Source organism: Delphinapterus leucas, chromosome 4 (genome assembly GCF_059928025.1).
Source record: "Delphinapterus leucas isolate spDelLeu-1000000601 "Yukka" chromosome 4, BTC_Dleu_Yukka2, whole genome shotgun sequence".
NCBI lineage: Eukaryota > Metazoa > Chordata > Mammalia > Artiodactyla > Monodontidae > Delphinapterus > Delphinapterus leucas.
Window position 1 is genome coordinate 2490715 of NC_143132.1, and position 27006 is coordinate 2517720.

Here is a 27006-nt window from a genome sequence, read left to right on the forward strand (position 1 = left end):
TGAGGGCAAAGACTGACGTTTTATTGGATTTGGCTTTGACGAGCGCTGACAAACCCTGCAGACACGGGTACAAAATGATTGTAAACGAACAGGCCTTGCCAGCAGTCAGGAAAATTCAGAGAAAACGCACACACACCAGTCAAAAGACAGATTCACTTCCACATTCCTTCCAACACCGGCAACTGCTTCCCGATTTTCTTTATGCTTTTCTTTGTGCTTTCAGTTCAGCAAAAGTTAGAAAGGATAATACATTTGCAAAGTGTGATACCAAATTGTACAAAACTGATCAGTGCTATGGGGTAAGAGGCAAGATGATCACTTTACAAAAGACTGTAAGATCACCAGCATTAATTTAAATTATTTCCCTTTCTGGACTTCCAAGTCCCCCTGGCAACTTTAGCTAGGAAAATAACATGCATCCAATAGAAAACTGGTATTGTAAAGACATTTTCCTTATGTGATACATTCTTGGAGTGTATGGAATGAGAATTTTAAAAAACTGTATTTTTTCTTTCTTTGTTGCCAACACTTAGGCGTTAGAAATAAGCCCCAGTAAACCTACTGAGCATACCCACAAAATGGAGTAAGTCAGGACAGATTCAGAGAAGGAGAGATGGAATCCAAGACACACTGTCACTCCTGGGCTCCGGGCCCCAGGCAGGACGTGTCCAGGACGCCCCACTGGGGCCTCAGGAGCGACAGATGACATATCAGAGCGAGGAAGAAAGCCCCCGCCCTCAATTGCAGGACAAATGAGCCATTTTTGCCGTTGGATGTCTTGCTAAGACATCTTAACATCGTTGGATTATACGGCCCATTGGGCTACATGACCCATCCTGAACGCTGAAATAAAAATCGTTAGAAAAATAATCTGACCAAGGATAACGAAACCATTTTTTTTAAAAACAAAAAGTTAAAAATATCTGAGTATTCAAATCTAACCTTTTCACGCTATCAGTTTTGGTTTCGATGGATTCTATCAAAGGCAGGGCGCTGAAAACCACGCGACCACCACAAGGTTACGACGACTGCTTAACTGCACGATGCCGACGCTTGCTTTGCTCGTGGCCTGATTATGACACAGCTTTATTAGAGAGCGGGCCAGGAGCAAAGCTCGCGCGCCCTCCTTCCTCACCAGGCCCCCCGCAGGCCGGCCCACTGACCTGCAAGTTGTCAGCTGTGGTCTTTGCAGAGGACCCCACCCTGATCACGTGATCGAGGAAACCAAAGTCACATCAGCCCTGCAACGCCAGTGAGGCCCTGTCACCCCAAGTCGCAGCTGGGACCGCCAAGGCAACGCTGGGGTCCTGTGCTGGGGAGTAGCGAAGGGGGCTGGCTTGGGCTGTGGTGAGAAACTGGGGCTCCTGCACAGGGGGAGGGAGGAGGCCCGAGGTCCCCTGAGCCAAGAGCTGAAACTATGTTCCCCGCAAATTCTGCACCACCTCCTTAGGGCTGTAAACTCCAGACAGAGCCGGGAGGGGCCCCAGGGGCTTCTCTAAGGTTTCGGGGTCTGTGTCCCACCTGCCACTCAGGCTCGAGGGACAGACACACAGCTTCCCAAGACAGATCCATCACCTAGCCAGCACTGCTCTGAGCTGCATTTCTGTTTTTCCAGCTGAAGTCTGAGCGCCTTCCACCCGATTGCTGTAATTAACCAAAATTAGAGCTTTATGAAAATCTGTAAGTGCAAGCTTCGACATTTGAAAAAACGGAGCTACGAACAAATAAATAAGCAGAGACAATTCTTAAAGGCTGCTTCTTTTGCCTTCTAGCAGGAACCCACGTTTCAGACACGGCGACCGCGCCTCTGAAGACGTGAGTTGGGAGTGAAGATGGGGAAGCTGCTCTTGGGGCCGCCAGCCATGGAGGGTGTCGGCTCACACAGCACGAGGACCCGGGCGCCCAGGGAGGACACCCTAGGCTGGCCCAGAGGTAGGAAACCAGGGAGGAAACCAGGCCAAGGCAGAGGGAAGGAAGTGTCTGACCCCTGAGGGCAGAGGCTCTTCTCTCCCGCCCCAGCGCCCCCAACTCGCAGGGTCACCCCTGCTGAGCACGCACTGTGAGCGCGTAGAAAAAGCGCGGTATTGCTGATGTTGTTACAAGTCACCTCTACCCCAAACTGCCAAACACCCCCAGAACACGGGAACAAAGCCCTACATGCTTTGAAAAAGAAAAAAGACAGACTGTTAGACCCAAGACCACCAGAAAACCAGCCTCGCTTGGCGGTTTCACACGCGCTGGGCGGGGCTGGCGAGGAACTGAGCCCCGGGATGCCACCGCGCGCATCAGTGCAGGGGCACCGGGCAGCGTGCTCTCAGCCCATGGGCCTCGCCGCCACAGCCGGAGGCCCTGAGGTCACCCACAGCTGGGAACACCCGGGGAGCGGGGAGCTCGAGCATGAACGTCGTCTGCAGCAGAAGCTCAACGTCTGCCCGTGGCCCCGCGGCTCACCCAGAACCTCGTACACACAACTCATGGGAATTTATAAAACAATAAAAAGGCCCCACTTTTAAACGTTATAATTTATAGAATACTCTGTACAAAAGCAGTCTGTGAAAGGAATGAGTACCCTAGAAGAAGTCTATAGCCGTCGGCCTCCTCTTTGGCGTGCTGGTCAGCGGCTTCTTGGTCCCCAGGGGCGTGCTGGCCGGCGAGCTGCTGGGGGTCTTCAGCACTCCGTGGAGGGGTCTCTGCTCAGGGTTGAAGGCCACCCGGGAGGGGCCCGTGGGACTGACCAAGATGCTCTTGTCCGTCTTCTTGAATTCTGCCCCGGATGAAAGCAAGGCCACAGGTTAACAGGGGACGCACACCTCCCTCTGTCCTGCCGGCAGCACGGGCTCCCGCAGGCCCCGAGCTGCATGCTCACTCCCAGGCAGGGTGGCGCCCTCGCCAGGCCCGCAGAGAGGGCCCGAGAGCCCGGGAGGAAATGGAGTCACCAGTGAGGCTCCTTCCCTCGGACGACTTCCATCCTCCTCGGAAAACGCCGAGGCCGCCTGCACGGCCGTGGGGGGAGCACCAGGCGGGCCAGGTCGCGTGGGGGGGGTTACGGAACATGGGCGCTCGGTGAACCCCCGGTTTGGGTCTGGGATGAGCCCCAGGTTTAGACAGTTGAAGGAGCCTTTCCTTCCTGGTGGATTTGTTCCCCCCATTTTCTCCAGCGCTGAAGATGAGAGCTTCACAGGTCCTCTCCAGACAGCCCCTCCCTCCTGCACGCGTGCGTGTGCACACACACACACGCACGCGTGCACACACACACGTTTACTTGTGGTCCTTAAAAACAGCCAGGACCTAAACTCATTATGTACTTGTAAAAACCTTGGTTTCCTCCTTTGAAAGACAAAGCAAGGCAAGTGAATCACACCCGTATTGAAAGCGGTAAGACAAGTGTGCCCCTCTTCCCCTCTCCCCGGGCAGGCAGCCTGCAGACCTTCGCGGAGGCAGGACAGACCGCCAGATGGCGGGCCGACAGGGCTTCAGAATCAGGGCAGGCAGGCCTGGAAGCCGAGGCCCTCCCGGCCGCCCCGGGAGCAGCCCAGCGACGGGCCCAGGCCCTCCCTGCCCCGCAGAGCGGACGCCGACTCACCCGCCGTCGTGTTCCTGTTCAGCCCGAACGTCACCTTCTTGGAGCTGGACGGCGTCCTGTGTGGCTGCAGAAGAAAACGACACCGAAAGGAGCAAAGGACCGGCCCAGCCGCCCCGAGAGCCCACGGTGGCCGCGTCGCAGGCCCAGCACTGGCGGGCCAGCCCCGCTCTGCAGTAACCGCCTGTCACTGGGTTCCCGGGGAGGAGAGCAGAGCAAAATTACGGTGTTTGAAACCTCCCGGGAACAAGAGGAAGCTCACCATTAACCCCATCCACCTCGCCCCAGAGCCCCGCCGTGACCTCGTAAGGGGAGCGATGGGCCCGCTCCTGTCACGGAACCTGACTTCTGGGGGCAACGGACTGGCACTTCCCAACTTCTCGTGCAGGAGGACTCCAAGCGGATTGGATGTTCTAACAATTCATCAAAATTAAGTAACTGCTTCCTATCTGACAAATTCCTAGAAGCGTCCCCACTCTGCATTATGAAGCACTTTATCGAATCCTTCTTAGAATCCCAAATCTGTGTGAATCCCATAATTCTACTTTATACCATTTTTGCTTTAATATCAACATTTTAAGAGAGGGACTTCGCTTGTGTGAGTCTTGAGTCATTGAACAAATATCCCTAAGATACCTTAAAAGAAACCCAGGCAGCGGTCACCCTGCCAGTTCGAGTGGGTGCTATTTAAATGTGAGCTCGCCAGAGGTGTCCGCAGCAGGCCAGCTCAGCCCGCCCGCCACAAGGGCTCCGCCAGGACCTCTGTCTCCTGGAGGTGGACTGGACGCACCCCCAGCGGCCCGGCCTGGGCACCCGGCACGGCTGGCCCTGCCTTCCTGAGCCCTGAAACAGTGACCACCCTCTCCCACCACCGCGACTCGCTCTGACCGCTCCCCTCGTGTCCCAGGCAGATCTGTGGACCCAGACTCCCCAGAGCTTCCGTCCCCCCCTTCGCTGCCTAGTCCTGCGACTTCTCGGACACGGCACCCCAGTCCCGCCGACGCGGAACGGTGTCACCGACCGCACCTCAAGCTCCCCGCTGAGCCCTCGGGCTGCCCGGGGCCGGAATGGCTGCCTGAACAAGGCTGGCACGCCGCGAGAAGCGGCAGAGGCCAGAAGTGGGGCCCGAGGCCAGCGCGCAGAGCCCCTGTCTGCACCTCGGGTGGCCGTGGTGGGCCGGGGGGCAGAGGGACAGCGGGCGGCGGGGCGGGGGTCAGGTACCTGCAGCCCGGGGCCTGGCGAGGTGGCGGCCCCACTGCCCTTGGCCTTCCTGAAGAACAGGGGCTTCGGGGAGGAGGAGGCGTCAAACTTCACGAAGTCCCTCTGGGTCCTCAGCTGCTTCCTCAAAGGGCTGAGCGCCCCACCGCTCCCCTGTGTGCAGAGGGGCGAGACGGGGGTCACACTCCCCCCCGTGAATGCAGGAAGCGAGCGGACACAAGGCGGGACCCACTTACCAGCTCACCCCAAGCCCCCCGTTTCCTGTTCCAGGTGTGCAAACACCTCGCTTCCTGAGCAGACGCCACACACACACGAATGCCCGCCTCCCCACGCTGGCACCATGCCGACGGCCAGAGGTCTACCTTCTCAGCCACGAGAACCCATTTTTACCCATCTTCAAACTTATGCCCATGTTCTGAAGATCTCTGCCTTTCAGAGACCATCTACGACACAGTAATTCACTCTCATTTCTGATCAGACATCACTGCCCACGGACAGTTTGGCACGGGAGGGAGAGTGTGAGGCTACCAGGTTCTGTGGGTCCGTGACAGGCAGAGGGAATGTCCCCTGGATGTTTCACACTGACAACCCCATGGCGGGCTCCGCTCTATTCCTGGGGTCCCAGGGGTCTGGGAAGCCCAAGGCAGCCCACTGGTGGTTTTGGCAAGTCCCTGGGGTTCCTGGTCCACGGTGTCGCACACATGGACAAGACACGCCACCCCTTGGGGAGGAAAACCTCCCCCGACCCTGTGACTCATTTAGCAGCCCCTCCAATCCTCTCCGAGGAGGGCTACCAGGGGCAGAGAAACGAGACCCAAAGAAGGAAATCCCTCTGATATTCTTAGTGAAGAAAGGGCATCAGTGATAGTGGGTGAAGGGCAGAGGCCGCAGAGCCCAGAGAAGGCGACACAGCTGACACGGCAGTCAGGGAAGGTCTGAGGTGAGAAGAGACTTCCTGAATCCCAGCTGCGCGCCCTGTTTCCCTGGCTCAGACTGGCTACGGACCCACTTAGGGATCCTGCACTGTGAGGCCCGGAAGCAGCGTGTAACCCAGTCCACACAAGCTCTGTAGACGAGGGCCTTGATGTCGTAACTGCTGCAAAGCAGGAGAAGCAGATACGCATGCTGGGCAGGGGTCAGCTAGCCTGTTCTGGAAAGGGCCAGGGAGTAAACGATTCCGGCTCTGCAGGCCGCGAGGTCTCCGTCGCACTCCTCAGCTGTGCTGCGAGAGGCAGAAGCAGCCAGGCCGGCGTGGGCGCCGCTGGCGGGCTGTGTGCTAGGGAGGCGACGCCTGCCGACCACTGGCACAGACGCACTGCACGTCCAGAGAGGAGGGTGTGAGACGCAGACCTAGAGCCCAGGTCCCCGTCTATAGGTGGCTCTAGAGATCCAAGTGGACAAAAAGTTTTTTCATTGAAAACATCAGTGAGGTAAGAGAATTTGGGGCTTCTGCCTTTGCCAGGACTGGCCACGAGTTGAAAAAGAAAAATGAGATCAGCGTGTGATGGAGATACACACCTGCCTGTTTATCTGCTGGGACTGGCCACGGGGACAGTTCCCCAGACTGAGGCTGGCCCTGCCCTGGCCTCTGCGGAGCCAGAGGGGTGGGGGCTGGGGGGGACGCAGAGGAAGCCACCGAGGGGGTCACTGCTTGCTCCTTGGTAGAGGTTGTCCAGAGCCATGACCGCTCCCTGGGCCCGGGGCTGGCTGTCCCCTGCCCTACCCATGCACGCAGCTGAGCAGATAGGACCCTGACACTCCTGCCCGGGAGCTACAGCCCCCTGCCCTGGGCCCGGCCGCCTTACCAGGGCCTGCACGAGCTTGACCCCTCTGTGCTCCGCCCACTTTGACATCTCTTTCACTTTCTTCCTCTTTTTCAAAACGGCAGCTTTCTGAGCAGACGGGTCGTGGAGGTCATGGCCGCCAGACTCCCTCCTCCTTTTCTTCAGCTTCCCGCCCTGGGGCAGGATGGCAGGGCAGTCCCCTCTGTCTGCTGGGCTCGCTGGAGGGGGCAGGGGCCAGGCCAGCGTGGGCGGGCCGCCGCCGTTGACCAGGAGGGCGCCGAGCTCGCGCGTCCTCTTCAGGACCGGGGCGCCGCCAGCCAGGGCCGCTGCCTCTGGGCTCTCCACCTGGACCCTCAGGCTTCTCTTCCTCAGTCGTCTCCTCCTGCTGTGCACGGAGGCGGGCTCCGAGCCGCTCTGCTCCCGGGGGCAGGACGTGGCCACCGTCCCCAGCTCAGCCGCACTCGCCTCCTGGGCTCTTCCGGGACCGGCCTCCGGCTGTCGGGTGCCATTCTGCTCCGGGCACGTGGCCTCACCACCCGGCCCCAAGTGTTCAGGCCGGAGGTGGTTCTTCTTCTTCTTTTTCCTTTTTCTCTTTGGAACACTGCCTGCGCTCTCCTCTTCCTCGGCAGGAGAGAACTTGGCTCCTAGAGACACAAACCGGTCAGAGAGCGCCCCGGTGCCCAGGCCACCTGGCCGGCCTCGTGGGGGAGCGCAGGGCACGTCCCCACGGTCTCCCAACAGGTCCTCCTCTGCGCCCTCGGGCCCCACGAGCTTCCTCACCCGGCCCCACCTCTTCCCTGCCCCGGCTGTGGCCGGAAACCTTCCTAAGCCCTGCTTTGATATAAATGCATCTGAAATAGTATTCCGATTTCTACTAATTTGCAGGCCCAGGCCCAGTAATAAGACAAATGCTCCGAAGGGCAGTGTCCACCCAGCATCCCCCTGTCCCCACCCACTTTCTCCACTAGGAGTCAGTAAATGCCTTTACTTTAGGGAGGCTGCAACGTGGTTCCACAGGAAACAGCAAAACACTCGGACAGACTTTCTGTCTCAGCCCCTCAGAATGACGGCTTCCGCTCTGTGATGACCCGTGTGGACGGCAAAGGCAGCCCCCGCGCCGCCCCCCTTTCACCCCCGCCCTCACAGACTGCGGTCTTTGCGGCTCACCTTTCCCTCTTTCCATGTCCGTTTTCTCCAGAAGTTTGTTCCCTTTCTTCTTATGCCTCCCTTGACTGAGGCTTTGGTCATCTTCGTCAGCAGAAGCGTCCTCAGCAAAACTGAGGTGAGAGATACTGCCTGCTGGACACCAAAGCCCCTTCTGGTCAGCTTTCTGAGACCGGCACCGCTCTGTCCCCAGGGCCTCCGAGCCATGCCCCTCCCCACGTCACGTGGGTAGAGTTTTAACACTGATTTCTGCCATAAGGCCCTCACTACTCCTCCGACCCCAACCCGAAAGCTGGGACACAGGAAGTACAGACTTAAAAACGCTTTGTGGGGTGTTCCCTGGTGGTGCAGTGGCTAAGAATTCGCCTGCCAAAGAAGGCGACACGGGTTCGAGCCCTGGTCCGGGAAGATCCCACATGCCGCGGAGCAACAAAGCCTGTGTGCCACAACTACTGAGCCTGCGCTCTGGAGCCCACGAGCCACAACTACTGAGCCTGCGCTCTAGAGCCTGTGAGCCACAACTACTGATCCCACGTGCCACAACTACTGAAGCCTGCGCTCTGCAACAGGAAGCCACCGCGATGAGAAGCCCACGCACCTCAACGAAGAGTAGCCCCCCGCTCGCCGCAACTAGAGAAAGCCCGCGCGCAGCAACGAAGACCCAACACAGCCAAAAATAAATAAATAAAAAAAAAAAAAAAAAAAAAAAGCTTTGTGGATCTCTCAGCTGAGGCAAGGGACTGCAGACCTGGGGTGACACCCTCCACACCTCAGCCAGGTCTGCAAGGCCCTCCAATTCTAAGCTCCCTGTGTGCACGAGGGACGGGGCAGCAGACCATCCACTTGGCTCAGTGTAACCAAGCTCACAGGCGGCAGCTTCCCCTGGGGGACGACTGATCACACAGCAAATGAAAGGGACTCTGAGAGATCAGCTTGTCTTCTTCATGAAGAATCCACCCCGCCCCAGGGGCTCGCGCCCGCGTCTGGCTCCGCGCTGGTCTGGACGGGGGTGGGCGGCGGGCTGGAAAAGGCCCGACGCCGGGTTCCTGCGAGGGCCTCTGCTCAGCTGAGCAGGCTAATTTCTCATGCTTTCAATTCATGTCTCTCAGTCCTGTTTCTCAATATTTGGCACAACCGCCCTCTGTGGGGTCCACGCTTATTAAGAACATCACCAATTAAAATCTTCTCATTTTCCTCACCTTCAGAAAGATCCTGGAATCTGAAACAGAACACAAGAACGCTTCCTAGAGAAACCCTGTCTTTCTGTCTCCTGTAAACATATGCACTAACCTTTTAAAATGTAAGTGATACTTGTCTTTCCTTAAAATAAAATCTTTGTTGAGATATAATTCACATACTAAACAATCCACCCATTTAAAGTGTACAGCTGAATGTTTTATCATCAATATATTTTTATTGAAGTACAGTTGATTGACGTTACTAGTTTCTGCCGCACAGCAAAGTTATTCAATTATACACACATATGCATTCTTTTCTTACATTCTTTACCGCTATAGTTTATAACACGATGTTGAGTATAGCTCCCTGGGCTACACAGTAGGGCCCTGTTGTTTTCCATTTTACATACAGAAGCTTAAAGGGTAAAGCGATATTGGGGGTTTGTTAGCTCAGCTTCCTTCTTTCCTAGAAGGGGAGGTGGAAGAGGAAGGTGGTGTGAGGCAAGGGTGAGAAACAAAGGACAAAACCCCCTCAGGTGTCATCATATCATCAACGACACGAGGATCTAAAGACGTGTCTTGGCACATCCAAATGAAACGGAGAAATTAAAATCTTCTTCTTGTTTCTTAAGGCTGAAAAAGCTTACATCTCTACTTACATTGCATTCTCTGCTTTGTTACCAAGTGGAGACAGCCTAGCCGTGTTTTGCTCTACACGACTAATGTATTAGAACAAAAAGAAGTGTGAGCCCTGTGCCGTGAGGGCCATGTGCCGTGAGGGGGCATGTGCTGTGAGGGGCGTGTGCTGTGAGGGGGCGTGTGCATGTGAGGGGCGTGTGCTGTGCGGTGCGTGTGCTGTGAGGGGGCGTGTGCATGTGAGGGGCGTGTGCTGTGCGGTGCGTGTGCTGTGAGGGGGTGAGTGCTGTGAGGGGGCGTGTGCATGTGAGGGGGCGTGTGCATGTGAGGGGCGTGTGCTGTGCGGTGCGTGTGCTGTGAGGGGGCGTGTGCATGTGAGGGGGCGTGTGCTGTGAGGGGGCGTGTGCTGTGAGGGGGCGTGTGCATGTGAGGGGTGTGTGCCGTGAGGGGGCGTGTGCATGTGAGGGGTGTGTGCTGTGAGGGGCGTGTGCTGTGAGGGGGCGTGTGCATGTGAGGGGCGTGTGCTGTGCGGTGCGTGTGCTGTGAGGGGGCGTGTGCATGTGAGGGGCGTGTGCTGTGCGGTGCGTGTGCTGTGAGGGGGTGAGTGCTGTGAGGGGCGTGTGCTGTGAGGGGGCGTGTGCATGTGAGGGGCGTGTGCTGTGCGGTGCGTGTGCTGTGAGGGGGCGTGTGCATGTGAGGGGGCGTGTGCTGTGAGGGGGCGTGTGCTGTGCGGTGCGTGTGCTGTGAGGGGGCGTGTGCATGTGAGGGGTGTGTGCTGTGAGGGGCGTGTGCTGTGAGGGGTGTGTGCTGTGAGGGGGTGAGTGCTGTGAGGGGCATGTGCTGTGAGGGGGCGTGTGCATGTGAGGGGCGTGTGCATGTGAGGGGCGTGTGCTGTGCGGTGCGTGTGCTGTGAGGGGGCGTGTGCATGTGAGGGGGCGTGTGCTGTGAGGGGGCGTGTGCTGTGCGGTGCGTGTGCTGTGAGGGGGCGTGTGCATGTGAGGGGCGTGTGCTGTGAGGGGGCGTGTGCTGTGAGGGGCGTGTGCTGTGCGGTGCGTGTGCTGTGAGGGGGCGTGTGCATGTGAGGGGTGTGTGCTGTGAGGGGGTGAGTGCTGTGAGGGGCGTGTGCTGTGAGGTGGCAGGTGCTGTGAGGAGGTGTGGGGCGGGGGGGGCGCGTGGGCTGCATGGCAGCACTGGGCAGCAGACAGGCCCGCGTCCAGCTGCGTCTGGCAGCTGGGAGCCCGGGCCATCGGTCGCCTCCCCGTGCCCCAGCTAACTCATCTGTAAGTGAGGCAGTGACAGAAGCCGCCCTGTGGTGCCCTCCTGAACATGAAATGATTTATGTGCAGCGCTCAGAACAGGGCCGGCTCACAGTGTGTGATCAAGTTCAGCTGTTACCTGTCATGAGTCACAACCACGCTTCTGGCAGACAAAGTGGGAGCTGGGGGGCGGGGAGGGGGAAATAGCTGAACCGCTATCCCAACCACACTGCAATTTCTTGATTAGTAGACTTTACACGTTCTCCACAGGCTTCCTTCTACATCATCACGAAACAGCTAAGAGGTGGGTTTAGCTGCCTCTGCAGAATGAACTTGAGGGGCAGGGGAGCGGCTGCTTTTATAGAATCTTTCAGTTTATGTGTGGGTACTGCAAGACTATGAGTAATAATATTATAGGACCGAGAAAAAAGGGAAGCATGGTGACAGCTCATCTCATGGCAAGAAACAAAAGGGCCGGACTTGAACACGAACGATGAGCAGGTGAGACCTTCTTCCCCGATCACTTACTTTTTGATTAGCTTGGAGAGACGTTTCCTGTTGAAGGGAGGGGTGTTCTTCCTGTTGGTTATTTCCAGGAGTCGGTCGGCAACTGCCTTGTAGTCAAACTACGTGAGAAGAAAAGCTAAACATCAGGCCGAAGCACAGCGCTGCCTGACGTGGAAATCACATCGACCCGAGACAGGAAAGCCAGAGCTCGGGGCTCTAAAAGCATCCCCGACGGGACGGTGCACACGGCACGCCTCAGGCCTGCCAGCCAGAAGCTAAGCGCTGCCCTTGAAAACCTCCTTCTCTGTTCTCAGAAGAAGCTGGTCTGTATTTGTTCTATTTCTTCTTTCTGAAAATTCAGTTGGGTATGCTATGCTGTTCTGTAAATTGAATCTAGATGTTCCATTTGTACTTGGTATCGTAGTAAGCCTCCTTTATTTGAAAAGTACCACTGGGCTCCCTTTGTTGGATGGAACAGAGCAGATCTTAGTAATTCAGGCCAAAACGAAGACTGACATCTTTCAAACTGCCATCATACTTCAATCTCTTTGTCTCCAATAAGCTCATTACAAGAAAGGCACCAGTGACTGAGGGATTAAAGAAAACCTTACGCATTAGGCGTGTGGTTTAATCACCTCTGACCCTAACTCCCCAGCAGCCAGGCGGCTCCACAGCAAACCCATATTCTACAAAAAGCGACACCTGCTACCAACCTGGAGAAGCAGCCCGGCGTCCTCCACGCCTCCGCCGCCGCCCCGTCTGCCTTCCTCAGCGACTCCCTCTTTTCTGCAGTGATATCTGCCCAGTGCTATCAAGGAACACATCCACAGACACAACTCAAATACATGGCCATGGCTACCCCCAAAGGAGCCACCCACCATCCAATTAGGTGCCTCTTAGTGAAAAACAACATTTCTTTTTCTTTTCTTTAAAAAAAAAATTATTTATTTATTTATTTGGCTGCGCCAGGTCTTAGCTGAGGCACTTGGGATCTAGCTCCCCGACCAGGGATGGAACCTGGGGCCCCTGCATTGGGAGCTCGGAGCCTTATCCACTGGACCACCAGGGAAGTCCCAAAAAGAACATTTCTTTACAGACAAAACCCTGCAAGTACATTTATAAAATCTCCCAAAGATGTTTTGGATTTTTAGTCCTGGGACATTAAAAAAAAAAAAAACAAAAAACACCTGGGAGAAATCACACATTTTTGCCTTTTAATTACCTCGTAGACAAAACCCCACTGTGGAGTGCAGTGGAGGTGGACAGGAAACCTGTGGGCCGGGGCTCAGGCCAGTGGGAGCAGGGCAGACAGGGTCTGTCCCCGGTCTCAGGAAAGCTGAGGCCGTGGTGAACGCTCCATAGTAGCACACTGACTCTCAGGGGGCCGCCTCAGGAAACACAACGGGCTGCTGTTGACGTGACTCTGGCATTTAGGAAATAATCCGAAGAGCATTATAGCTCATGGAGAAGCAGGTAGAAATCACTATTGGAATCACACAAGCTCTCACAGGTGTCCCGTCTCTGGAATCCTACCAGCTCCTGAGCGGTGTGGCCTCAGGGCAGAGCCCGGGGAAGACTTGGCGGGCCCCACAAACATCTGATGAAGAACCGGGGGGGGGGGGAATCTTGGGAAGCGCTCAGGGAAGAGGGGGAACGGCTCTAGTTCAGACACGGACGTGGCAGAAGGAGAGGGCCAGGGCCAAGTCAAAACGTGCTCAAGGCCATTCAGTGAGTTGTCACTCATGCTGAGCTTACAATCAGAATATCTTATCTTTTCTCTTTCAAAGATTTGTCTTTTCCTGACTAAACAATATATGATCATTGAAGAAAACTTAGAAAAAACAGACAAAAGTACAAAGAAAATAGAAATCACCCACAATTTTGCCACGCAGGGCTAGCTCTTACCGCCTTGGTGTATATCCTTCCAGATGCATACGTACGTGTTTATATGCATATGTCTAAATATACAAATCAGGCACCTTCTACACAGAGTTTTTTGGTCCTGCTATAAAAAATTTTTTAAAATTATATTTTCTCTATTAGTTTTTGAAAACTTTCCTTTTCAGTGGCTCTAGAACATTCCAAAAGCATGGGTACAACCTGAACTAGCCCTTTACCTGACACCGTGGCACCAAGATGCTGAAAACCAGCGTGAGTTCTGATGAGGCCGCATTTTAAATGCCCCACGCAATTCCCACGGACACAAACAGCGCTGAGAACAGGGTCCATCCACAGTGGTTATTTATACACCCGAAGAAAAAGAACCCTGGAGGAACTCGGAGACAGAAAGGAGAGCTGCAGAAACAACCATGCGTTCCCAGTGCAACAGTAAATCAGGTCTCCCGTCAGGGACCCTCTTACAGACACAAGACCACATTAAGATTTTTAAACACATCAAAAAAGCCGAAGGAACTCCCTGGCAGTCAAGTGGTTAAGACTGGTTAAGACTCAGTGGTTTCACTGCCGAGGGCCTGGGTTCAATCCTGTTCTGGGAACGAAGATCCCACAAGCCTTGCTACGCAGCCAAAAAAAACAAAAAAAAGCTGAAACAACAAAAACACACAAAACCCAAAGCAACGGCAACGAAAATGACAAAACCCTCAAAGAAAGCCCTGCGACCCTGGGAACTGCAGAACTGTGCATGAGCCCCAGTGTAACCAGGGGCCCTGGACCCGAGTGTGTAAACACAGCCCCACTTCCTTTCTCAGGTGGGGGCCAAGGCAGAGGCACCTCTGATGAATTCCAGGGTGTAGTCAGTGAGCTGGCAACAAATGTATTAAAAAGTGTTCCTCTGAGTGAACCTTACCTAAGAAAGACTCTTCAAGTAAATTCTGTTACCTGTTTTCTTTCTACTGATTGCTTTTCTCCACGTCATCTCATTTCCAGACGTCTCTTCCTCAGAGAGGTCACTGTCACCCACTTTGGTTTTCTGTTCCTCGACCGTCTCTTCAGGTGCAAAAGGAGACTGATCTACAATGACTTCAAAAACACCCCTAGCTATAGTCTGTACCAGAGTCTGGCTGAGGGCGGAAGCACAGCAGAGAGAGCGTGGTTAACAGTCGGCCTGGACTTGGTTCCCTAAAGGAGCACAGAGGGCCGGGAAGTGGAGGAAGTCACCACACACCCCGTCCAGCCCCCCGGGGACCCGCTGGGCCCAGCGGCCGGCACCCGCGTTTCTAACCACACCCCCGTGCCAACCAGCTGCAGCCGCCAGGGGCCAGCTCGGCGCCATGTGCCAGGTGGAGGGACCGGGGGTGGGAGGAAGCCCGGGCGATGGGAGGGCGAGGTTCCTGGAGCCGCTGGGGGGCCCAGCCATGACTCAGAGCTTCCTTCCAACGCCGCGCAGCTGTTCTTAGCTTTGGAGGGCCTGTGCGCCATGCTTCACCTACAATTTTACCACCACCTCCCATAATGAAGCACCAACCGAAGCAGTAAAATCACACGTGGACTACTTACTCCTTAGTCTTGGCGGCCACCTTGCAGAATGGGTCAATAAACTTGAGGTTCTGATCGGCCAGCAGCTGTAATTTAGAAAGAGGAAAAACAATGAGGGGGCAAAAAAGAGCCTTTCTCCTTTCTGATGTGCCCTCGAGAAAGGAACCATTCACGTTTCTCACACAGACTGCATCAGACCAACACGTATCTCACAACACCCGAAACACACTCCGCTGAAGGTCACGGCTGCCATCCAGCCAGCTGGGCATCTCGGCGCAGTGAGCAGAGAGCGCTGCCCCTCCCAGCATTCCCAACACATACTCCTTCCTCCACAGAGGAGTCCTACTCAGACTCTCCCCGACACCAAGGTGAAGGAATTAAAAATCAAATGTTCACCGCAGAACCCTCGTGGAAGAAGAGAGTAAACCCCTGCTCCTAATCCCAATTCAGATCGTCACCGGCGTGCTAAAAATTGTGTATTTCCTTTCTAGCCCTTTGTCTGTTCACAGATGAATATATACTTAAAAAGCCACCCCATTTGCCCAGCTTCGTCTGTGGCCTTTTTTCCCTACTGCTTTTTATTTTTATTTTTTGGCTGCACCTCATGGCTTGCGGGACCTTAGGTCCCCGACCAGGGATGGAACCCGTGCCCCCTGCAGTTGGAGATGCCAAGTCCTAACCACTGGACCACCAGGGAAGTCTCCCTACTGACTTTTTAAAAATAATTAATTAACAAATTTATTTTTGGCCGCGTTGGGTCTTAGTTGCTGCCCGCGGGCTTTCTCTAGTTGCGGTGAGCGGGGGCTGCTCTTCGTTGCGGGGCACGGGCTTCTCATTGCGGTGGCTTCCCTTGTGGAGCACGGGCTCTAGGGGCGCGGGCTTCAGTACTTGTGGCTCGCGGGCTCTAGAGCACAGGCTCAGCAGTTGTGGCGCACGAGCTTAGTTGTTCCACGGCATGTGGGATCTTCCCGGAGCAGGGCTCGAACCCGTGTCCCCTGCATTGGCAGGCGGATCCTTAACCACTGCGCCACCAGGGAAGTCCCCCCTCAATGCTTTTTAAAAACTCGACATCACAAGCATTTCCTCATGTTACAGAAACCTTCGCTGGACTGCATAAGCTGTTCTCAGTTCTGTTGTATAGACTGCCGTGTACACCCTTACTGCATAAATCTTTATCCACATGACCCATCACCTCCTTATGGCACATTCCTAGATGCGCGAAGAACTACGTCAGAAGAAAGGCTGACCCATCCGCGCTGCTACTGTGGCTGGTAACCCTGAGCGCCAGCCAACAGCATTTCCACCCCCAGCTCACAGAACATTCAGGGCAGGGCCAAGGCACTGCCTGTTCGGGGCAGCTGTGGCCACGTTAGACTGCCGCAGGGCGTCTGCCCACTTCTTACCTCTTTCCCTCCCACCTTGGACAGTTCATCCAGATAGATATCAATGAAGTGGAATTTCACTCCGTTCGGAGACTGACTCTCAGGATGTAGGATCTCCTTCATCAAGACGTCCAGGAAAAGCTTGATTCGGCTACAGGAAACAACACACACGGTTCTGTTAACCCCAGCTGCCAACATCCTCTCTTCCCCCAGAGAAATTGGCAACGCTCTCGTGCCCCCCTGCTTAACAAGCAATGCGAGGCGGAAAAAGTTTGACAACCACTGAAACAAGTATAAAATGCTAACTGTCACGTGTGCTCAGATCTGCTGGATTTGAAGTTCTTCACGCGTAAGGATGTTTTGCTCTTGGTACGCAGAGTGGAAGGCGTGGATCAGGCGATTCAAACTTGTTAATTGAAAGACCTGAAACCACACTATTGCCTTCAAAGTTTTAAGGCCCCCAAACGCTAACCCGTATAGTTTACCAACCTTTCTTCCCAGCCGTTTCGCTTCAGAACTTCAAAGGACTGCCTCAGGACCAGACGGATCAGCTGCAGAGACAGACAACTTTCGTTACAAAGAAAGGGAAAGTGAGAAATACTCACCAGCTGAGCAGGATGACGGGTAGAGCCTGCATCCCCAAAGTGAACAAGTTTCCGCAATAATCATATTTAGCTTCTAGAACAAACACTGTTAACTAAGGATGCCCAAACAAAACAGACGGCTCTGAGCGCATCTCCCAATGCGCTCCGCTGGTCGCCTTACCGTGCGCTGCACCAACCAACCCTGGCACGGTCCGCCAGCTGCCGCCCGCCCCCAGCCCCGAGTAAAGGGGCTGTGGCCCCGCCCTCACCATGTGGTACTTGTCCAGACGCAGCCCGTCGATGTCTGGCCACTCCCGGTTCACGGTTTGCCAGAAGGTCTGGATGAACAGGTGCTCTGCAGTGAACAAGAGGCTCTGAACGCTTGGTTTACAGGGTACCATGTTACCACACAGCAAGAAAGTAACGAAGGGAGACAGACTAGGATTGTTTATTCACTCTTCTCAAGAATTCTTGGGCAGCTAGAAAATCTGGTCAGTAACTAAGTATGCTCAATAACTTCTTTTACATTTACATAAAAGCTTATTTTAGTAACAGGAAGGCTGGTAATATCTTAATGTTCAACTCAAATGCTGTCTGGAGAGTGTTTCATTATCCACTGCCAAGCCACGTTTCTGTTAAAAATCAAAAGATTTCCTGAGCCACAGCTACTGGCCCTTTTTCAAAGCCCATCTCTACCTAACAGTCAATCCAAAGCCATTAATTCTGATGAACACTTGGAGGATCCATGTAGAAACTCGGGTTTTTTTTTTTTCATGTTCAGTGTCAGCTGTGTGAGGTCTAACAAAACATTCTATTTTTCTCTTCTGAGCCATGAAATTGGCACTTTTTCACCCCAAACTAAGTTTTTTTTTTTGCTTTACTTCTTTTTGCACAATTCTCTCTTGATATATGAAAAGCTACAGTATACTCCATGTGTAGAGTTTTGGTCCTTACGAGGTCAGCTGAGACCCTGCTAAAATCCAGAGAACCACTGAGGGTTAATAAGGCCAGTGGATGGCTGTGTTCTGAGGAGGGCTGAGCAAAAGAAGCGAATTCTGCTTTCTCTTCCTCTGTAACTTATCAAAGCCTGAATGTCTCAGAAATAATTAATTCCTCCCTTTGTTTATTCTTTTTGGTCAAGAGGGGTTACTTTACAGCCTGTCACCAGTGATGACCTTAAATGGCTCTAGTCTTAAGGAGGATAAGCCATCCTCTACATCCCGAGGTTACTGCAAACACCAGCATATTCACACACAGCCTCTAAGAGTGCTAAAGTAACTCAGGATTTGGAAACTCTGGAGGACTGCTATTTCTTAAAATATTTTTTTGAAATTTCTGAGGTGCCAAATGTGGTGTCCCACAGGACACCTCCTTCGTCACCCTCTCAGTGTGTTTAACAGTTTCCCCATGGGATGGTTTGTCGCCTGACATTTACACACTAGCAGCCCAGGTTCACGTGAAGCTAGCCCATTGGAAAACGGAAACTTTGAAGGAAGGAGAAGAAACAATATTGACTAGATTTCTTAGGCAAGTTACCAAATCTGATGAACAAGGAAGTTTTGAAAGTCATGAAAATATCAGGACTTACGAGCCTCTGAGTTGTTAACAACATGGATGAGTTGGGATATAGTGTTCGCTAGCTCCTCCTGCAAAGGTGGGGTTGGGGAAAAACATCGGGGTTATTACGTGGTACCACTGAGATGACAGCATCACGGCCTGAGGGGAGGGGCGTCTCTAGCTCTTGTTCTCAATGTCACTTCCACTAAGAAGAGTGTATCTGGATATCTGGATTTCATCAAATGTGAAATTCCCAATTTCGACAGACCACTGTGCCAACTCAACATGCCTTTGAGAACTGTCTAAGCCGCACGCTTACATAAGTCATCTCCAGCTATGCGCTCAAATGACCTACAGAAGAAACACACTAGCTGTCAACAAATCCTGGCTGTCAAAATACAACTTGAATTGAGATTCCATCCAAACCCCCAAATAATGGAAACACAGGTGCCAATGAGGGGGAGTGGCCGGCAGGCAGACACCGGGACTGTCATTCCACGAGGCTCCGTGTGGAACCAGGAAGTCCTCTCGTTGGCTTGCTCAGAGACAGGCTGCAAAGGCAGGGTGGTGGGAAAGGTTAAGGGCATCCAATGCCACGGGAAGAGCCCGTCCTGCTGAGCCACACAAGCTCGCTGGGGAGAATTTGGTGTCTTGGTCTATGAAGAAACCTGCCTTGAGGAGTGTCAACAAAATAACTGTTTATGAGTTACAGAAGGAAAGAACAATCCCTGTAGATACTACCTGGACTCAAGTAGTTCTTACGCATTTTAAATGAACTCCCAGACTTGCAAGCGATATTCCCTTTTATCTGTTTTCATCTGTTTTCTTCCTCCACTAAAGCTGTTGGTTACTGTTACTTTGAATGTAACTTAAAAATATTTTGCTCTGCTATCCTACTCAAAACATGTTCAGTGGAATAAAGGCAATAAATCAAAGTGAGTCATTACACAGCTTAGGGGAAGTGGCAAAGCTGCATGGTAAAACCCAGCCGAGTAAAACCTACCCACGATGTGTCAGGGGGCTGCAAACAGCGTTTCCTAAGGCTGACCCTCTACTGCTACAAAGGTAGGCCTGTGTTTACACGTCAGAACAGAGCTCTTAAAGAGCCTAAACCATTTTCTTTGATAGTTTTGGTGGCGGGGCTCGGCGTGCTCAGCAGACAGGGGTCCAGGTGAGCACGCACACCTGTGACAAGTCTCCACTGCCTTTGCGGGTGAGGCCATCACGTCTGGGGCCGCGGCTCACTCTACAAAGACCCTGCCCCCAGCATGGGGGCCGCCCAGTCCCGGGCACCCACTTAGCTGTGGCAGAGGTGGGCCTGGAGCTGGGGTAGCTCACACGATCTTAGACTAGTGCCATGCTGTTTTTGACCACAAATAATAAAAGATATAACAGAAACTTTAAAATAAGTAATGTAAATAAAACCTACCGTGGAACCTATGAAACTGTGACAGAGAAATAATAAATCTAATTTATGTGTCTTCTTTGCTCTTTGAAGAGTTAATTAACCTCACTGCTTGCATCCCTTTCTATATGGACAAGAGGTCAGAAAGTGATCCCTTGAAGCAATGGTCTTCAGTTTGTTTCTGTACATTAGGGATGGATACAGCATAAAATGGGCAGGTCTCTTATCCACCTGTGCCAAAAATCCAGTCATATGACAAAGGGAACTGTAGGTTACCTGTAGAAGGGGTTCATCCTGCACCCACATGCAATAGAAGAGCCCTTTCCATATTTTTAGAAGTTCTTCTTGGCTGAAACCTCCTAGAGGGTAAAACAGCATAAAAATCTTATTTTAGAGTCCAAACATTTCCTTTCTAAGTTTAGAACTGCCACGTAAGCCGTGAAAATAATACTGCATACGTTTTCATTCTTTCACTTGCAAATGTCTTTTTAAATCTGAAGCATACATTTTCTTGCTGTTACAAAACAAACACACATAAATTAGGCAGTTTTATCAGCTATGGGGCAGGGCGGTAGTGGTGGCGTGTTCTTATTATCTGAGGAAAGAAGCAAATGTCATCACAACAAAACATTAACTAATTAAGTGGTCATTTACGAGTTCCCCCAAGTGGCCCTCTGCCTAAAACTAGCACCTCACCCTGCACACCAACATTTTCACTGGTCTTGCAAAGCAAAATTGCAAATCCTACAAAAGATGAGGGATTTGCTGAAGTCCCGTAAAACCAGCCCAAGGAAACTGGCAAAGCTTTGGGATATTTTTGCAAAGATGACCCTTTTAAGGATCGTACGTTCGGCTGTACCTTGATCTCCCTCTCTCCTGGTTACACTTTTCATTTACTGGGCAAGCGTAGTCTTGTTTTAAGTGGCATCACCCTGGTCAGCCTTGTTCTCACTCATTATTCAAGACCCCCACCTCTGCCTGAACCGCCTATGACGAAGCCACACGTTGCACACAGACTTCTGTCTCCTGCGTGGACCCCAGGTGTCCGGGAACAATTGCTGAGTAACATAAGAACCCACAAAATCAGGTAAGTGTACACCCTTGCAGTTTCCAAGCCTATGGAGAACAAACAGAATCCTCAAGCCTTGATGCCTGTTACAAATGGTCATTGTTAATATTTCACTAGAAGGTACTAGGAAGAATCTTTTGGAGCAGCAAAGGATAAACTAGGTGAACGTAAACAAGTATGTATTTGGAATCAATGTGATTTCAATACTCCAAAGCATAATTAAGTTAAAAGTGACAAAGAGATCCCTTTCGATAGAATGAGGTTTATTTATTTTATTCAGAGTATGTTTTAGAGCTTTGTAGGTATTGATTTCCAAGTTACTAAAGACCTTTCTCATACCAACAATTTCATTATAGTGCATTTTGATTCTTTGTGATGGGCTCTCACTTCACCAGAAACTACAGTAACGTTGGTTTATTAAAGTGCCTTTCCTTTAGGGGTCGGGCAAATGATGTGCCAACTGGTTTCCTCCCCATCTTGTAATAAATAAGCCACAGCTGACTGCACAGCTATAGTGTAAGTGATAATAAGTTCCACCAGCGCAGAGCCAACTGCAGTCACGACCGTAGTAACTTTGTCAAAGTCACCTGTGTTTACAACCAATCGTGTTAAGACTAATGAATTAGTGGATCTGGGCAAGGATCATCAATGGCTGCTAAAACATTAGGTGAAAAAATATCGAGGAGCGTTACAATGGATGAGTCAGACCAACAACACCCAAGCCCATTGATGTCCCACGTGATGCAATGCGAAGAACACAGCATCACTTGTTAAGTATTCTCTCAAAAACGAAAAAGCTAATCTACACCACTTCAAATCTTAACTATTAATACCAGTTTGCAGGAAATACAGGGGTCAGAGGAACATGTCAAATGAGACCATGGGACGCAGCCAGCAAAACCCCAGGTGTCGGAAACTCTATAGGACAAATGACCCGGTTCCTCCAATGAATAAACTGCAAGGGAGAAAAAGGTGGATAAGCCTGCTGGAATTTAAGATCAAACGCAATGGGTGGGTCTTGTCTGGATTCTGATTTGTCATAAAGAATCTATGGAATGATAGGAAAAACTCAACAGATAAGGTGTGATAATGGTGCTGTGGTTAGGTTAGAAGGGTCCCTATCTTAGAGATACACACTGAGGTGTCAGGAGATGAAATGAGATGCTGGGGATTTGCTTCCCAAGAATCTCGTGGGAAGGAGGAAGTGGGCCGATTAGACAACCCGGCCAGGTAATTAATAAATACTGAAGCAAAGTACTGATATTTGAAATTATGTACTTGAAATATTCCTTAATTAAAAGAAGAGAAAAAGAACTGCATGAGATTATCAAAATGTTATCGCGGGCTGTTTTCTTTCTTCTTTTTACTGTTTAGAAAACTCATCATAATGAAACTGGAAAAGCACGACCTCTGATGAAACAGGACTTAAATGACGCCAGTTCCTGCACGAGGCTTGGGACTGGGCATCCTGGTTTTTGCCAAGCAGCTACACGGTCTCCCCCTCCAGGGCTGCCCCCCTTCAAGGCAGGGCTGGGCAGGGCTCACCTACGTGGTGGCAAGCAGCCAGCTGGGCTTATGCCAAAGCAGCAGGAATCCCCTTGCCCACGGGGCTGGCGCGAGAATGGGCTGGTCATCCCACTGCTGGTCTTGTTCAGGCCTTAGGAAAGACTCTTGATCTCTCCCGGGAGACTTGAAGAGAAGACACGGTTTGGACCCTGCCACACGGCTGGGAGCCTGTCTGAGAGTGGAAGCGTCAGGGGGCAGCAGAGCTGTCTGCAGAGAAGCTGGGCTCTGGTGCCATCAGTGGAGCTCCTGCATAAAGCTGTGCTTCGGTTTTTTTCCCCTGAAAACTAGTGTGGCTTGGATATTCTGTCAAGTTCCAACTGAAAAAGAGTCCTAACCAATAAGAACATTTATGGCAAAAAAGTCATATACTATATCAGAGTACACAGCTGAAAGTGGCTTATTCACTGCTTCCCACACCCGGTCCCCACCCTCCCCCCCGCCCCCAGGCATCACCTCTCTCTGCCTGGTGGCATCTTTCCCGTGTGTGTTTACACAACACTCATGTGCGATACAGAAACGCACAGGTGTGTGTGCTCAAGCTCAGAAGCCTTTTCACTTAAAAAGAGCACAGTGTGTATTCATCTCCAGATGGCTTCTCTAAGGGCAGCGGCACGTCAAGCCACCTCTAAGTGATCATGTGAGGCGCTCAAGCATCTCTGGATAACCCACACCTGTACCAGGCAAAGGTGTGCTAGGAGGCACTACAGAGGCCTTTGTGAGGGAAAACGGCAGATTTCGACAAAGTAACAGGTGAGAGCAGATCCTGGACAGCGGGCGGGAAAGGGGCTTGGACGTGAAAGCGTATTCTGACTTTCGTCCTACGTGGAGCAACGAAGTACAGCGGGAACAAAGCACTGGGCAGGCCCTGGTCCGCTCCTTCCCGGCTGTCCCTCCCAGAAAGGCCTTGAGCCTCCTGTTCGTCACCTGTGACACGTGTCAGGTTCATGCTTAGGGTCAAAACTAAGTGTACAAACGAGAAGCACGTTGTAAGAGCAAAGCACTACGCGGGGGCGGGTATCACTGTGATCGTCCCATGTTCTCTACCCATAGCCTAGTAGAGCGCGTCTCCCTTAAAAAACACCTGTTTCCAACATTTTATATATATATATATATATATATATATACATATATATATATATATATATATATAAATCCCTCATTTTCACCCAGGAATTTAACTGGTAAAAACAAGGTACCAATCTTTGAAGCATGTAAAGCAAAACACAGAAATGCTCATCATCTAATTTCCTTCAAGACCCTGAAGATGAAGTACGACATATCTGAAGCAGTTTGTCCCACAACTGCTTTTGGATTTGTCTTTTCTTCTTGGGGGTTGAGTTTCTTAAACTTAATACAACTAAGTTTCTAACAATAATATGGGTTTACTTGCTTCAGAATGAATGAGGTGAACATGAAAGTGAGACGTGGATACAGCAAGTCCAACAGCTCCTCTCATCACGAATCAGCCCAGGAGGCAGCTTAGACGGTAACACGTGACCCCACACCTGTGTGGAAACAGCCATAGCTCCCCGTTTCTCTAACTACTGAGTTGAGAGACCCCAACCCTGACAGTATGAAGAAACTCTTGTTTCCCTCATTACTGCCATTGGCTCTAAGACACCATCAACTATAAGATGTACTGTTATCTTATGTGCTGCCAAGAGAAAGCAGGAACGCAAACGAAACTGTCACAAGGTTGATTTTAAAATTTATCCCAATTTTGGATGTTAAATGCTTAAAGCTGCAGAATGGATAAAAGAGGCAGAGATGCTTGTCTGTTCTGTTCATTGCTGCACTCCCAGTGCCAAGAGTAGTGCACGAAATAGTAATAGCACAGAGGAGGCGCTCCACACGTTTGCTGAATATATGAACGAATAAACAGGGACGAAATGAGCCCTTGTGAATAAAACCATGGTTATCCTACAACTGTGAGTGATCAACAGGAACACTTAAAGTAGCAGAGCAACACTGAGTTGCTTTAAGTTCTACAAAGATTTTCAATTTGTTTTTGAAATCACGAAGCTCTCTATGTTGCTAACAGACAGCAAGAGTAAAATTTCAGACTGCCTTTACTATGCCGAAGACGACACAGAAAACTTGGGTCTGTCCGTGAGATTCACTGTCAGCCCAAGTTATTTCCAAACTTGTGTTTCTATTCTGACGAGCACAGCTGTGGCAGACAGTTTTATTCTGTCCCATCATCACTGTCTAGACATTCACTTTGCAGTTAGTTTTTGGAAGGCCCGCTACATTCCCTGCAGTGTGGGCGTGGTGGTGAAAAGGAGTACAGGACAAGTAACTCAGGTGGGATGGCGCTAACGAGACCCCCGGCCTCCTCCCCCAGCATCACCTTGGCATTTCGGACCCTGAGCCTGTTCACCAAAGGGGTTTGAGCACCAGGCTCTGTCTGGCTGCCTCAGCCCGAATGTACTGCATCTGGCCCCTCTTCTGTTCCTGTACACAGGAAGGCCCTCGTATGTCTGGATGTGCGCCCACTTCCGGCTAGGAAAACAGACGGAAGCTTACAGTGTTTTGGGGGGAGAATGGCGCATCTACTGATAATGCGAAACAGTGTAGCTAAGTGCCACAACAGAGACATACTGGATATCTCCAAATCCTAGAGGAGCAGGGTGAGGTGACAGGTAAGGAATTTAGGGGCAAGCGATGCTGAACTGAACGCTGGGAGTGGATCAAGGCTGGGAACCTTTTCTGAGTGGACAGGAGAAGCGAAGGCAGAGGTGATAAATGGTGTACAGTACACCAGGAATCAGTGTGGAGCAGTCACATAGGGGCTGAGGTGGGGAGAAGGAGAGGGCAGATCACGGTCCGCAGACCTGGAATTCCAGGAAGGTGGTGATGTGATCCAGCTGTTTTAGGAAGATGAGCCCAGGCTGGTTTGTGGAGCATGGGTTCGAGGGGGGCACAAATGGAGTTGTTAGATCAGCCAGGAAGTAAGCAAGTGCGTAAGTCTAGATGAGATGGAGGGGCCATCTCAGGGCAGAGTAATTCAGGAGAGGAGACAGTGGGTGCAGGGTGCAGGGAGAGGATGAGGAAGAGTAGTCCAGGCCATGCACGTGTCCAGCTGGAGTCTGAGTGGAGGATGGAAACTGGCAACCAAAATAAAAGAGCACGAGAGACTTCCCCGGCAGTCCAGTGGTTAAGACTCCGCCTTCCAATGCAGGGGGTGTGGGTTTGATCCCTGGTCAGGGAACTAAGATTCCGCATGCCGCGCAGTGCGGCCAAAAATTAAAAAGACCACGGGCAGCAGAGAGGCACCAGAAGAGAAGGTTTTGGAGGGAAGAAAATGAGTCACTTTTGGGCATTCTGAGTTTGGGGACATGCAGGTGGAGACGTCAGGTGAGTAGGGCATATCTGAGCTGAAAACAGCAAAGGTCTGGGATAGAAGGTTACGGTTAGGAACCTCTAGCATACATGGGATAAGAATAACTTAAATCTTTCGGGGAGACCCCTAACAGAATCGAAGTCAGAAAGCTTGGCTTCATTCCTCTTTCTAGCAGACTTCCCATGAAACGGTATTTTCTTTTTCCTGGGTAGTCTTTCGTGATTTCTTGTCAAAATAAAACAAACTAAGGATGTCAGTACAGGGATAAATGATATCAATTTTTTCAAATAGACTCAAAGTATTAATGCTAGCAATAAACAAATCAGGTTTTATCTTAGTGCAATAAAAACCTCCACTGCGTACAGCAGTTCATTCCTTCAAGGGTTTACAGATGAGGTAACAAAATCCGTCAATGGCTCCCCACTGAAGTTAAAATCCAAACCACAAAAGCCCCGTGTGACCTGGCCACTGCCTACTTTTCCAACTTCATCTGTTAACACCCTCACCCTCTCTTACTGACCTTCCAGCTCTTCCCTCTCGCCTCCTCTCAGACCTGTTGAACGCCACCCCGAGAGCCCTGTGGAACAGCCTGTATAGAGGAGCTCTCTCTTTCCTTGGTTTTCGTTTTCTTTACCTCACTTATACGAGCTCTGTTTCAGTTATCTATTCCTCCCTGGATTTCCCGGGACAATTTCCTCGAGGGTAGGGTTTCTATCTTCTCTCCTGTAACCCCAGGGCACCTAAAGGTGTTGGTCAAGTGAGGACGTAACTCAATGAAGAGCGCACCAGAAGCAAGCAGGAGAGTCCAATGATCCAACATGGGATCGGACAGAACGGGTCTAATTCTCAGCTTCCCCACTCGCTGTGACTTTCGGCAGACCACCTAACCCTGTCGGCCGCAGTCCCTCAACCGTAGAACCGGACGAGACCCGGCAGGAAGCGGACACAGAAGCACATGCAGGAGCGCGAATCGGTGCCGCACGCCCCCCCCGCTCCGCCGGCGGCTCCCCCGGCCCGGCCCCCCTCCCCGCACGCCCCGGCCCAGCCGGGGCTCCCCAGCCCCCGCCGCCATGTGCGCGGCGGACCGCCGGGCGCCCACCTGTCTCCCTCTGCGTCTTCACGCTGATATACTGGCGCAGCTTCTTCACCGCCCGATCCCGGATGCCCTTCTCGTGGGACGCCAGGCGCTGAGCGAACTGGATCTCGGCCGGCTGCATGGCGGGGGCCATCGCACCCACTGGCGCATCCCCGGCCGCAGCCCTCCGCCGCCGAGCGCCAGCCGCCGTGCTGCCAGGGCCGCGACTGCGCAGAAAGCAGCGGGGCGGGCGGCGGCGCGCGGGTT

The 27006-nt window shown here is 52.1% G+C and overlaps 1 protein-coding gene across 5 annotated transcripts; it reads right to left on the reverse strand.

The window, feature by feature from the left end:
• On the reverse strand, positions 1–26984 carry RRP1B (ribosomal RNA processing 1B). 5 transcript variants are annotated; one of them, XR_016392930.1, is made up of 17 exons: positions 26764–26983; positions 19963–20045; positions 18313–18370; positions 16994–17079; positions 16630–16691; positions 16162–16291; positions 14780–14844; positions 14162–14343; positions 12037–12131; positions 11345–11442; positions 8946–8965; positions 7750–7881; positions 6604–7226; positions 4802–4951; positions 3584–3647; positions 1164–2764; positions 1–1069 (listed from the first exon to the last, which is right to left on the reverse strand). XR_016392930.1 is itself a non-coding variant. In XM_030760784.2 (17 exons), exons 1-16 carry the CDS (start codon positions 26891–26893, stop codon positions 2571–2573), a joined length of 2172 nt encoding a protein of 723 aa, XP_030616644.2. In that variant the 5' UTR covers positions 26894–26983; the 3' UTR covers positions 1–1644; position 2570. The 5 variants fall into 5 exon arrangements, 4 of the variants coding, with proteins under 4 accessions (XP_030616644.2, XP_089766263.1, XP_089766261.1 ...); XM_030760784.2 differs by having other exon boundaries at positions 1–1644; positions 2570–2764; XM_089910137.1 differs by having other exon boundaries at positions 1–2764; positions 18313–18372; positions 19842–20045; positions 26764–26984.
• Between the last annotated feature and the right edge of the window lie 22 nt (positions 26985–27006).